The sequence below is a fragment of the Acartia tonsa genome, chromosome 4, assembly GCF_053477335.1.
Source record: "Acartia tonsa isolate MP-2025a chromosome 4, ASM5347733v1, whole genome shotgun sequence".
Lineage (NCBI taxonomy): Eukaryota > Metazoa > Arthropoda > Copepoda > Calanoida > Acartiidae > Acartia > Acartia tonsa.
The window spans coordinates 14,166,983-14,179,382 of NC_137263.1; the positions used below are offsets into that span (position 1 = coordinate 14,166,983).

At 33.1% G+C, this 12,400-nt stretch overlaps 2 protein-coding genes across 5 annotated transcripts in view; both read left to right on the top strand.

The window, feature by feature from the left end:
• Positions 1–12,400, top strand: part of Uch-L5 (ubiquitin carboxy-terminal hydrolase L5) — a 294,886-nt gene that overhangs the window by 41,556 nt on the left and 240,930 nt on the right. The window lies entirely within an intron of this gene.
• LOC145316189 (uncharacterized) overlaps positions 1–12,400 on the top strand; it is a 33,575-nt gene that overhangs the window by 1,983 nt on the left and 19,192 nt on the right. The window contains exons 2-5 of one of the 2 annotated variants that reach the window (XM_080156543.1): positions 1,620–1,650; positions 2,343–2,576; positions 11,562–11,939; positions 12,264–12,363. In XM_080156543.1, the coding sequence (XP_080012669.1) occupies positions 2,377–2,576; positions 11,562–11,939; positions 12,264–12,363 (678 nt within the window). In that variant the 5' untranslated portion in view covers positions 1,620–1,650; positions 2,343–2,376. The remainder of the gene's footprint in view (positions 1–1,619; positions 1,651–2,342; positions 2,577–11,561; positions 11,940–12,263; positions 12,364–12,400) is intronic. The other variant, XM_080156544.1, reaches the window with a different exon arrangement.

The window sequence follows — 12,400 nt, forward strand, 5'->3', positions numbered from 1 at the left end:
CACTTTAAAATGATGAATTATACCAAACGAAAAATGTTGTAAGAAGGAGGATGGGGGGGGGGGGTTGATGAGGGTAGAGAAATGATTTCATCACTATTCATGAATGATATTATTTATCACACAAAAATACTACAATTTCAATAAAATAATTGTTATTTATTGCGTCGTATTATATACAGCTTTCCACAGATATTAAAATTAAAAATTATGAGATTAAAAACAGTTTGTTAGCTCAAAGGGACCGACGGCCGAGGCTAACAAAACTGGTATTAAGTTTATGACTCTTTTCATATTAATATTCGTGTAATATTGTCTGTCATATAATGTTATACATAATTTTTCAGCATGGCTAATCCAGCGTTTATTAATCGGTTTCGGTGCCATACTGGAAAAAGTTTGACTTTGAAAAATATAATCATTTTTTAAATAATTTTGGAGAGCAAGGCTAATCTATTAGCCTCAAGTTTATTCCAAGCAAATTTGCTTTTTTTTGAAATAATTCATCCTTGATATTAGATTCCCTTGTTAAAATATGCTCTAGAAATGGTGTAAAAACCTACGCACGAGTGCAAAAGATATTCTTTCAAAACTTAAATATTCTTTTGATCTAAAACATTATTTATTAAATCCTTATGATAAAGTATCAGGATTTCTGTTTGTCTGTCTGTACCGAAGGATTTCGAAAACTACTGAACTGATATGGTTCTGCTATACCGTGTAGCTTCTAAAAGATCTTTGGAAGGTTTATAACTATTTTGAAGGTGTGTAACCAGTCCCCCCCCCCCCCCACCAGAAATCGCCCCTTAAACAAATAACCCTCAAAAATCAAGGACAATTGCTTCCTACTGATAAACAGAAAAAAGTAAGAGTGCACATGTAGATCAATGGAATATAGTTAAAGAATAAAAGGAAAAAGAAAAGCTAATATAACATGTATAACTGTACATATCATTAAATGATTTGGTTGTACATAATAAAAATAACCAAACTTGTATACCAAAAGGGAAACATTTTGTTTATTATATAAGGAGATGGGACACTAATTTATCGTCCACATCTTAAAACTCCAGAAAATTAGCAATATCATATGATAGGCGGGTATTTATATGCACGACCCTGAACTGACATTAGGGCTTTTAGTTTTGAGGAACCTTTTAGCAAAAAAAACGTTAAAAAACGTTTTAAAAGCAAAGTTTTTGTACATTAAGCTAGGTCTGTCCGTTCGTATTGGATATATCTTATCTTTAATTTAGGCATGTTAAAATTTACCTATCATTTTCAAAATTGGGCATCATGATTTCTGTAACATTTAGATACAATTATGAAAGAGTAGCAACTATATAAGCATTCCAGAATGTTAGTAAGTCCATTTTGAATATATTCACAGACAGGGACGAAGAATATTGCATTTTAAAGAAAATTTTCGCTCTCAATTTCTTAATATTTCTCCACATAAATTAAAGATGAATTAACCCTGGATTAGAATCGGTTCCAAATCTTACTGAAAAATCATGCATCGTATCGTACTATAGCCAGTTTTACGACTATCAAAATAGAAATCATAATATTAATACCAGTTTTGTTAGATAAATAACTAATTTTGTTAATTTTATTTTCAGGAGAACCGGGAGTTCGTTGACGTAAGAAGAAGTAGGATTCAATTAATCAAGTCATTTCATCAAGTGTTTCTTTTATTTACGAGCAGTTATGAGTTAGAGGGCTCGGCAGCTTCTCGCCACAGCTGCGCATAAGCCTCAAATTTAGCGCCGTTTGTGCGCAAATAAAACAGGTTTAGACATCCAGTTGAATTTTTAAGTTCTAATAAAACGATTTCACTGAGGCTTACAGGCGGCTGACGCTCTGCTGCCGAGCCCTGCATTTCATAAAGTGTTTGTTTTATTTCCAAGCAGTAATAATTTAATTCAAATTCATGGTTTTTACCACTAGTTTTGTTTTCATGTATAAGTTAATATTAATGTAAAGGTTACTAAATCAGGCAGGAAGGGGACAATGAGCTGTTTATTACACTAGTCCCCAAAGTTTTTTATACAATTTTCTTATTCGTTGGCTTCACAACTTTGGGGACTTTTGTTGAATTTTGATGTGTTGATACTAAATACATGGAAAGCTTTTTTACATTTAGAGACTATTCTGCCTAAAAAAAAGTGATTATGTTATGCATTCTTCTTATTAACTTCGTGTTATTTTCAGTCTATTTCCTATAGTATCTCTTTACTTTGAGCATTTTCACCGTTTGATTGTTGATAGCCTTAGATTGCTGTAAATTTGAAAATTTTATAGTCTTCTTTAGTGAACTTGATTGATTGATTGGTGTTATAGAGCAGATATTTGAGCAGACACAGAGCAATCACAACCATGTACATTCCCTCGGAGGAGATGGGAGACTATGAGGAGGCCCGGGGCCGCAGGAAGAGCAGCGGTCCGCTCTACCCTCTGTCGGAGGAGGGTGCGTATGGTGCACCTCCGCGGGAGAAACCAAAGCCACGGCCGCCGTTGCCAGGCTATGAGAAGAGAGAAAGGAAACCCAAAGTGTATGCTAGCTATGCTGTCAGCAAGTAAGCTTTTTCTCTTTCTTAAAATAAGGCATATAGTTTTTACCTTTTCCACTAATTAACAAAAAACATTCTTCGAATTTTCGTTTTTCTAAACGTTTGATTGGGTTTGACGAAATGTCAGCAATCTTTTGTATTTCAAAAAGGCATACGTTTTCATTAAAAACAATCTTGTTTCTAATTCGCAAAGTGAAACCAATCTTGCGTTTAATGTTGAAGTCTTTTGTGAGAAATCTTTAAAGTTTGTTTACAGCTTAATATAAACGAACTGAGTAATTAATTCCATAATAATTTTTATGTTTAAAAACAAAATCAGAAAATTATTTTATACGGTTTTAAATTAACTTTAAAGTTAGTGATGTTTATAATGTTGAACCAAAAATGACTTAATTTAAAGAAAAGCGTTTCATAATATTTGCATTAAAAATTAGAAAGCCTCCAAAATTATGATAAAACCAAGTTTTTTTTACATGGTACACCATCACTGTCGCAAAAGGACTCATTTATAAAAAGAAATCAAAAATGAATTAAAAGTTGAATCGAGTTGTCTTAATTATTACAGCTGCCTCTTTACTCACAGATCATAACGTTTAATTTTTTCTTGCTTTTGAGCTTCATGCATTTTTCAAAAGAAAATTGATTCGCCTCTAGAGGCTTTTAACTCGAAGAGTTTAAATCAAAGTGATCTCAAGGGTCTATACCTCTTAGGGGTGTTTCCGTACCCCCTAACTGAAAGTCTTTGTTTTCTCTTGAACCATACCAAGATTCCTTCTGAAAATAGTAGACCATTTGGTTCAGTGGTTTCCAATACTCAATTTATTGTAGTTTTACATTTCCGCGGGTGTTAATGGACACCCGCGGGTGTTAATGGACACAGCGGCGCATATTCCGTTTCTTGCAAAATGTATAATTTGGTAAAAGCCAAGAAAATTTTATCCCATCATGGAGAGCCATAATTAAGGAACCCAGACCAGAGGGAGGCTAATTCTTAAAAATTGGAGAATCTCCTTAGTTACAGATAAATTTACTTTTTAATAACAAAAAATCAATGGATGTATCATTACTTGGATCTTAAACCAGAATTTCATGTTTTATAATTAAATGAAACTGGATGAACGAATAGACAAAGAAATGAGTTCCTTGTTTGCAACCTAAATTGACGACAGTTATTCCCCTGTATATTAGTAATATCCTCGTATTTTAAATATTCCTTCAAAAATGTCTTATTTTATCAAGTTTATAATATTTTTTTTTAAACTTTCTCATATTTAAAAAAAAGGGTTCTTGAGAATCTTAAATCTCATTCTTTTTTAAAGAATTGGACTCTTTTAGATTAGAACACGCAAACAACATTCCGACATTAAATGGAAAATTTGACTGTCGATAATTTTTTTGGCAATAAATATTTGGATTTGCAAATTCAAGCTTTTTGAATTTTGAATATTGAGAGTAATATTTCATCCAAAAAAAATGTTATGTTTAACTTCTAGCAAAATGATTATAATATAGGGTTAATAATTGCTTTACCCTTCGCCTCTGGCGCCATGTTTAGGGGAGGGCTAGGAAAAAAGCCTGAAAACAAAAAGGTTTTTTTTTACCCTTTACTTTTGCAATGTAATCTAATTTGAACTTTTGGAAAAGTTGAATAATATGTGTAAACTTGGTTTTGGTTGTTAAACCTAAATGTAGAAAGGTTCAAGGCAAAATACTTTTTCTTTGGATGAAATGTCTCCCTCCATTTTAGGCATAATTTCAAATTTGTGAAAATATTAAAATTCAAGAAGCGTACTTTTCAAAGGTTAAAAATGAAGCAAGCTAAATGAAATAACAACCAAATAACCTAATTTTACAAAGATGATAATATCCACGAAAGAGAAGCTTAACAAATTTGGCTGGAGATATTATTATAAAGTAGTAGCGTTTTTATTATTCAAAGGTTGTATTTTTAAAAAAAGTATAACATTCTTTGATTATAAAATTGTCCTAAATATCAATATTTAAAACTCCAATAACATTTTTAAAAGCGAAGCTTTTCTATAATTAGGGTCGGTCCGTCCGTACGTCCGTCCGTACGTCCGTCCGTCCGTCCGTCCGTCCGTCCGTACGTCCGTCCGAGATAGATAGCTTTTATTCGTTAATTTAGGCATGTTAGAATTGTCCTATCGATTTCAAACTTTGCAAAATGATTCCTGTAGTAGTTGGGCACGATTTAGAAAGCGTAGCAACTCTATAATCATTACCAGAATGTCCGTACGTCCATTTTAAAAATGTTGATTTTTCTACTTTTTTAACAACAAATTTTCAAGTGTTCTAATTATCCGTTTGATCTGATTTTTGGTATATTGATTCCTGGGACAACAACGAACAATATTATAAGCGAAGCAACTCTATAATCAAGTCTAAAAATGTAAGTATGTCCATAAACATTATCCTGCTTCAAGCAGTTTTTTCAACAAATTTACTTACAATTTTGCTTCGACTCTAATACTTTTAAATTCTGATTATTCAGTTCAGATACCATACAAGTGTTCATGTCCGTTTGTCCTACCGTTTCAGTGCTTCGCTTTTATGGATGTTGTCATCCTTGTTTAAATGAACGTACTGACCTTCCAATGATTAAAGGTTTCTTACACTTATCAGAAAATTTAGTATTGTTACAGGAATCCTTAGACACAGTTTAATAGCTATAGAACGAATTCTATAGGGTTAACCAATTATATAAAATAGTAAAGTATTGTTGTCTGTTGCTTAAGATCTTAATAACTTCTATACCGATATTGTTCTTTATATTAGGTCAGCTTTACATAGTTCCTGTGATGGTTTTAGTCTACTTTATTTATAGATTTAAGTCTTGAGATGGGTTTAAGCTATTTTTTAGCCAATCTCTGTTACTTCAAATTCAGATACCCTAGGGGCGTACCGTTTACTATACTGGAGATAACCCGTTACAGACATAAAGACAGACATAGATTTATAAAAGTAGAAAAAATGCATCTTTTACAATTAGAAACTAGTATAGTTTGTAAAAACAGAATCTTTCATTGCAAATTATCTTATTTGCGAGATGCATGATTTTTTTTCAACATTGCGAGTAGTGCAAATTTTAATAAATTTATGAGAATGTTTTGCAATGTAATAAATATATGTTTATTAATTAATCTACTCTATAAGTATCATATGTGTGTATGTCAGTCTGTTTTTAGACGAGCTACGTTTCCTACATATAAACAGAAAAGAGCGAATGGCAATACATTTCTTGAAAGAATATTGCATAAGAAAAAAAAATAATAATGCCTCCAATTATTAATTAAGTAAGCTGCTTCATTTGTTATTAAAAATAACAGCATTAATAATTTCTGTATATAAGTACTGAATATGCAAGATAATGAGTTGTGCTTGTTTACGGGCCACGAGTGACATTACCCCCCTGTGTAACTATCAGTGACACGTGCCGGACATAGCAGCAGTATGTACAGTAAACTTTTTAACATATATGTTATGACGAAGTTTGGTCCACACTACCATTTACGCTAATGCCGTGGGTTTTAACAAAATGCATATTTTGCGTCGATGGATGTTAACACTCCTGTTTTCATCTTGTCTATAAATAATAATATCTAAGAACACAGGTGCAACCTATCTACTAGGCATTAACAAGTATTAGGGCCTCCTTTAAAAATCATCTATAATACAAAGTAGAAAGATGTCTGTCCATCTGTCTGTCTAAAGCATAAGATCTCGGTAACTACTCAACCGCCTGGGCCCAACTCATCAGGAGTTATAGTTCCTGGTCCTGCTGTGGTTTTAAGATATTTTCTTGTGGGTAGGACACCCCATTGCACCCCTAAAATGAAAGGATATCCCAAAAAAGCATTATAGAAGTTATATTCTTTTAAAACATATGATATAATATTTTTAAGACATTTCTTCTGTACCAAATGATATATAGGCCTAATATATTTTTAACAAACATACAGAACAATTTGTGTTTTACAAGAAATGTAAAAATGTTGTTTTTTTCTCTACGGGTGTGTGAAAGATACTTTTCTAATCACATTTCTCTTGGTCGTACCCACATATAATTGCCCCCCCCCCCGCTCCCCCTGGCTACCCATCCCCAATCCAATTGTTTCCTTAAAAGTAAGAAATTTGCATGTGAGTTGAAAAACAAACATGCAAGATCAATTTACTTTTGCCTCAAAACATCTGGATTTCAAAAGTAAAAATTTGTCTGATATATTAAAAGCGATGCTAGCATACAATTTGCTTTTTTTTCAACCTTGCATCCGTGGTTCAGATAGAATAATGACTTTTACTGATTTATTGACGGATTTTTAAAAATCTAAAACCCAAATTGTCTATAATGTAAAGATGACATTCAGTGTGTTTTCATAATAAATGCTTTTAGTTAATGTATGCCTCGTTAAAATCAAAATAATGGGAACATTTCTTAAATTTTAATGATATTGTAAGCTTTAAAATTAAATGACAGCTTTAAAAAAATGAACTGTCAAATTTAATGCAAAAATTATAGTTATGTTTAGCTTGTTTAGCAATATTTGCAAAGCACTTTTTTGTTAAAATTACAAGAGCATAATTTTGTCACTTTTAGACAAGGTGGGTTTTAAATGTGGGGGAGGGGTAAAAAACTTTGTGGTTATGCAGTATCATGTAACAATGGATATATGAATTACGTGGATATATTGACAGGGAAAATTTGTCGTCAATTTAGCTTGCTAATATGGACCTCATTTATTGGCCATTTCGTTCATACAGGAGGGGGGAGGCTATTGGGTAAAGGAGGTGGATTGGAGGTATCGTTATTTTAGCCAGCTGCAAGTATTACTTATATAATAAGAGTACATGGAAATCTGGAGCAACATCCATGTAATAATATACCGATTCATGTATCAAGCATCACAACATCCATTGGAAGTAGAAAGATTAGATAAAATATCAACATATTAGTAAATGACACCACAGTGGCGTGCACAGAGTTTTGACATTGGGGAAGGGGTGAAAGGGTTAAGGCAGTCGTACCTATTTTCAATATTTAGGTGGGCGTTGACACTGCACTACACGCCCTGTGCTTTGGATGACAATATAAAAATAGCAGTTTAGTATTTAAATTTAAAACTTTAGGAAAACATACAAAAATTGTTATTTATCGCGATTTCCAGCGACAGCTTTCCAAGAATATAAAAAGAAAAATTATAAGATTAAAACCATATTATACACGATTTTTTAGTATTGCTGAGAACCTGCTGATATTAATATTAACACTACTGTTTGTAGAGAAGCTGCGCTACAAAAAAAAAACGTAGACAGATGTGTGTGGTGCACCTTAGTGTTATACACCAACATACATTTCTTTACAATATCATATGTACAATTTTTACACCAGCCTAAACCTTAAAATATTATGAAAAAAATTTACATACATCTCAAATGATAATGGTTGAAAAGTTAGAACTCTTCTATTTTTAAACCAAATATTTAAAATTCATAAAACTACGCAAAGTTTTCAGCCAACCAATAATATAACGCAGTCATACACCCTTGGGTAATTTATAGTCCAATGTCCTCTCCCTTCAGGGGTAATTTAATTTGAGAATTCTTTAATTAAGATACCCAATTTACTATTGTTAAATGGATTTTCTCGACTACTAATTAAGATAACTCATTCAAAGGTATACCCAGTTTACAACTTAGTTTCATCATTTTTCTATCTTCTATTCTTCATCCTTCTTTCTCTTTTCTTCCTCTCTCTGTAACTTACTTTGTCCGTTTATCCAATAGTAACTATTTTTATGCTTCGCTACTTACAATCTTTGTCATTCTTGTTTACCTTCATTTAATATTTATCAAAAAAGTGTACTTAAATTGGTTTATTTGGGGCATACCTATGATAAGTTGGGATAAATTTATCTTTTTATATATAGCTTAACTATTTAACCGATATTGCTCTTCGTTTTGGGACCCGGGATGGTTTTAGGCTATTTATCTACTTGATTCCATAACAAAGCCCCTATATAGCACAGCTGCTAGTCCTATATAAAGTAGCAAGGGTTTTTTGTTTGTAGCATAGGATTTCGATACCTATTGAACCGATTGAGTTCTCCATTTAGGGGAAGTTTCTTATAAGTTCTGGGATGGCTAATTGAGTTTTGTAATTAAGTCAAAGGACTGTTTTATGCTATTTTACTGTCTTTCGCTAAAATTTCAAATACCGAACGCTAAATGCTAGTGGCGCAACCGCTTGTACATCTACATTAGGTAATACATAAAACAATTTTGCATACTTTTTTTCTCTTTTCTTAATGTAATAGGATAGGAAGATGCATAATTGCATTTTTAAAAATTAAGGAGAAAAAAGTGTTTAGATTATGATCCATAAATGTCAAAACAACTGGAATTTGATGTGCAAACTATGAGGAATAATTTTGCATTTGCAAGATGAATATCAGAATAGTTATAATAGACAGCTTTTCGCGGATATTTAAATGAAAAATTGTAACATTAAAGCCTGTTTTTTTGCCATATAGGGGGCCGAAGGCCTGGGCTTACAAAACTTAATTTTGTGATTTATATTTTAATATTCGCGGAATATTGTCTGTAATGCGATGCTGTATATGATTTTTCAGTATGTCAGAGAACCGGTTCTAATCCATCGGATATTTATCGGTTACGAAGCCATACAGGAACGATTATTTTCAACAGTTTCGAAGCTTTTATGGGGAAAAATAAAATACACGATGGTACAATTTCTTTGGGTATGAACTTCGGCAGCTATCATTTAGATGTAATAAATCGCTAAATGGCCGCGAATTCGGGAAAGCATTACGCTAATTGGTCTATTCTGAAAAATACTTATCAAAGTGACGAGACAAAAGAGAAATTATAATCTTTCCCTCAATTATAATTAACAAAGATTTTTACTTATTTTTGACAAGGTTTCATAACTTAACTTCTTTTAATTACAATTGAACACCTTTTATATACTATAATATATGAAACTAACGGATGGGCCCATAGCATTTGGGGGCTATGTATTCGCAGGGGTAGGAAGTGAAGAAAAATAGCCTAAAACCATCCTTAACATATAACCCAAAACCTTCACGGAACCTATATGAAACTCACTCATTTCAGTAGTTAAAGAAATTTTGAGCTACAGACAACAAATCTTTATATAACAGGATTGCGCACCAAGCCACGTATAATAAACAACAATGTTAAGTTTCCATTATTTAGAATCATTACATTAAATCTGCTGTAGGTGTAACATAGAAGGATTTATGTTTGAATTGATAGATTACATGCATGGATTTTAAAGCCTACGTCTATACTATCAATAGATATATTATCACTTGGATGTTGCACCAGATTTTCATGTAATCTTATATAAAGGGATGTTCGCAGCTGGACAAAATAATGATACCCCCTTCCACCCCATTTACCCCATCCCCTCCCATCCAACTGGATGAACGAACTGACCAATAAATGAGCTCCATGGTAGCAGCATAAATTGACGACAAATTTTCCACTATCAATATATCTACGTATTCTATATATGCATTACACTACCTAGCTAGTTTAAGTATGTAACCCAAATATGTTAACAGTTACTTTATCTGTCTCAAGTAAATATCATGGTCTGAAGTTCGATACTTTAAAATTGACAAAATCATCACTTTGTTTACAAAAAAAATATATCAATGACGTTATTAAATTTTTGTAAGCTAGTTTGTTCATTTGTACTGGTATTTCGTTCAATCTGAAAAAGTGAGCTTAACGCAAGCAAATTCAAAAAGGTTAAATTAGTGTAATAATACTGAAGAAAAAAAATCAAGCTGTAAATAAGTTTGTTTATAATTATTGATTGCCCTGATGCTTGTTCAATATTAATTCTATTGGTTAAATTAATTTAAAGTTTACATTGATATTCCCAAATAAAGAAGTAGTAACTGGACAAAGCTCAAAAATCACATAAAAATGAGTGATTATCCATCTCTTTTTAGGTGTTTTTTTGACGCCCCATGGCTGAATTTTGAGACACTATGTCCAGTTACTATGAATTTTAAGGATTGGACTAATTCTTTAATGCTGGTGGATTATAGTCCCACGCGGAAAGCTTGGTGTCGCGCCACCCACACTAAAATATACTCAATCTCATCAATGTTTTCCTTATAAATAAACTAGCAGATACGCACTTAGAAGCCTCTAGGGGCAATTAAGGTAGGGGGGAAAAGTCAACCTCATCTTATTTTAAATTTGAGTTTTAAAAGAGTAAAAAAATATTTTTGGGGGTATAGGGGGATGAAGACACCCACACCAAAATAGTTGAAAACCTTCCCAGGACCTATAAGAAGCTTTATTGTAATGGAGAACCCGATCGGTTCAGCGGTTAGCGAGATCCTTCGGTACAGACAAAAAACGCTTTCTACTTTATATAATAGGATTGTACCATGGTATTTTGAAAAGCTCATCTGTAGGTTTTAACTTCCGCTTTGTTTAGTAATCTATTTATTAACAAGAACATATGCTATCAAAACAAAAAGTATATGTACACATTAAGTGACAAAACACTTGTAAAAGTATATGAACAGATTAAGTGACAAAACATGAAATTTGGTTAAGTGGTTAAAGTATTAACCACTGAACCGATATGGTTAGCCTTTACTTTGTAATTTCTCATAGGTCCAGGAAAGGTTTATAACTAATTTGGAGTGAGGATACAACTAACCTTTCACGAGAAATCGCCCCTAGACGACCATAATTAAATAAACTGAAAATTAGAAATAAAAGAAATAGAGTAAAATGCAACCCACCATATTTTCTACATTTATTCATTATCAAATTAGAACTCGATATTGTTTTAGTACACTGTTCTTGTGGAATCTTGAATTTTTATACATATAAGATTTAGGGAAAAATTTTTTTTTCTTTGGCCCTACAATTTTTTGTGTGCTGATATTATTACTATTTCAGTGAATGTTCTATGCACTCTCACAAACTTGACGTGAACGAGCGAGGCCAAGCTACCCGGGGACGAACACCGCCATCCAGAAAAGATTCCGGACCACTGCGGCGCGAATCAGTGCCCCGCCAACAGGCGCCACAACAGCCCAGCAACGGACTTTCCCGCCAAAATTCAATTTCCCGCCGCAGCTCAGCCCCGCCGCCACGGCAGCAGCAGTCTGTGGCCCGACGCGAATCGATGTCACGGTCAAGCGAAGAGAGACCTAACAAGTGGCAGAGCAGCTTGGCGCGGGACTCTGGGTACTCCACAAAGCCCCAGAGCTGGAAGGATTCTCTGAGAGGTTTGAGCAGAGATTCTGCTTCTCCTCCGCCAGTCAGACAACCAAGGTATTTTTGTTTCAACCACACATATTAACGTCAATATTGAAAAGTCTAAACCTTCGTTATAAATGAATTGGTCATATTTATTAACTTTGTACTGAAAGCAGCATTTATCCTTTATTTAATAGAATACCAAAAAACTCTATTCCAATAACAATTAATAAAATAAACCTAACAAGTCATTAAATTTGAAAAAAAAAGTACGTGGATTAAATAGAACATCGGGTTGAAATTCCCTGTTCGAGGAGTTTGGAGTAAACGAAAAAAAAATAATTTGCTCGTCGGATATTACATAATCTAGATTTCTAATTTGTATCTTATAATTCTTAGGAGGCCATCCTCCACTATGACCAGAAAGCCTAAGCGTAAGGATTCAGAATCACCGCGACGAGGTCGCACTACTTCATCTTCACCCAGCAGACGCAGACAGGTACATTTTAAATAATAATTTGTCCGCTAGATGGCGG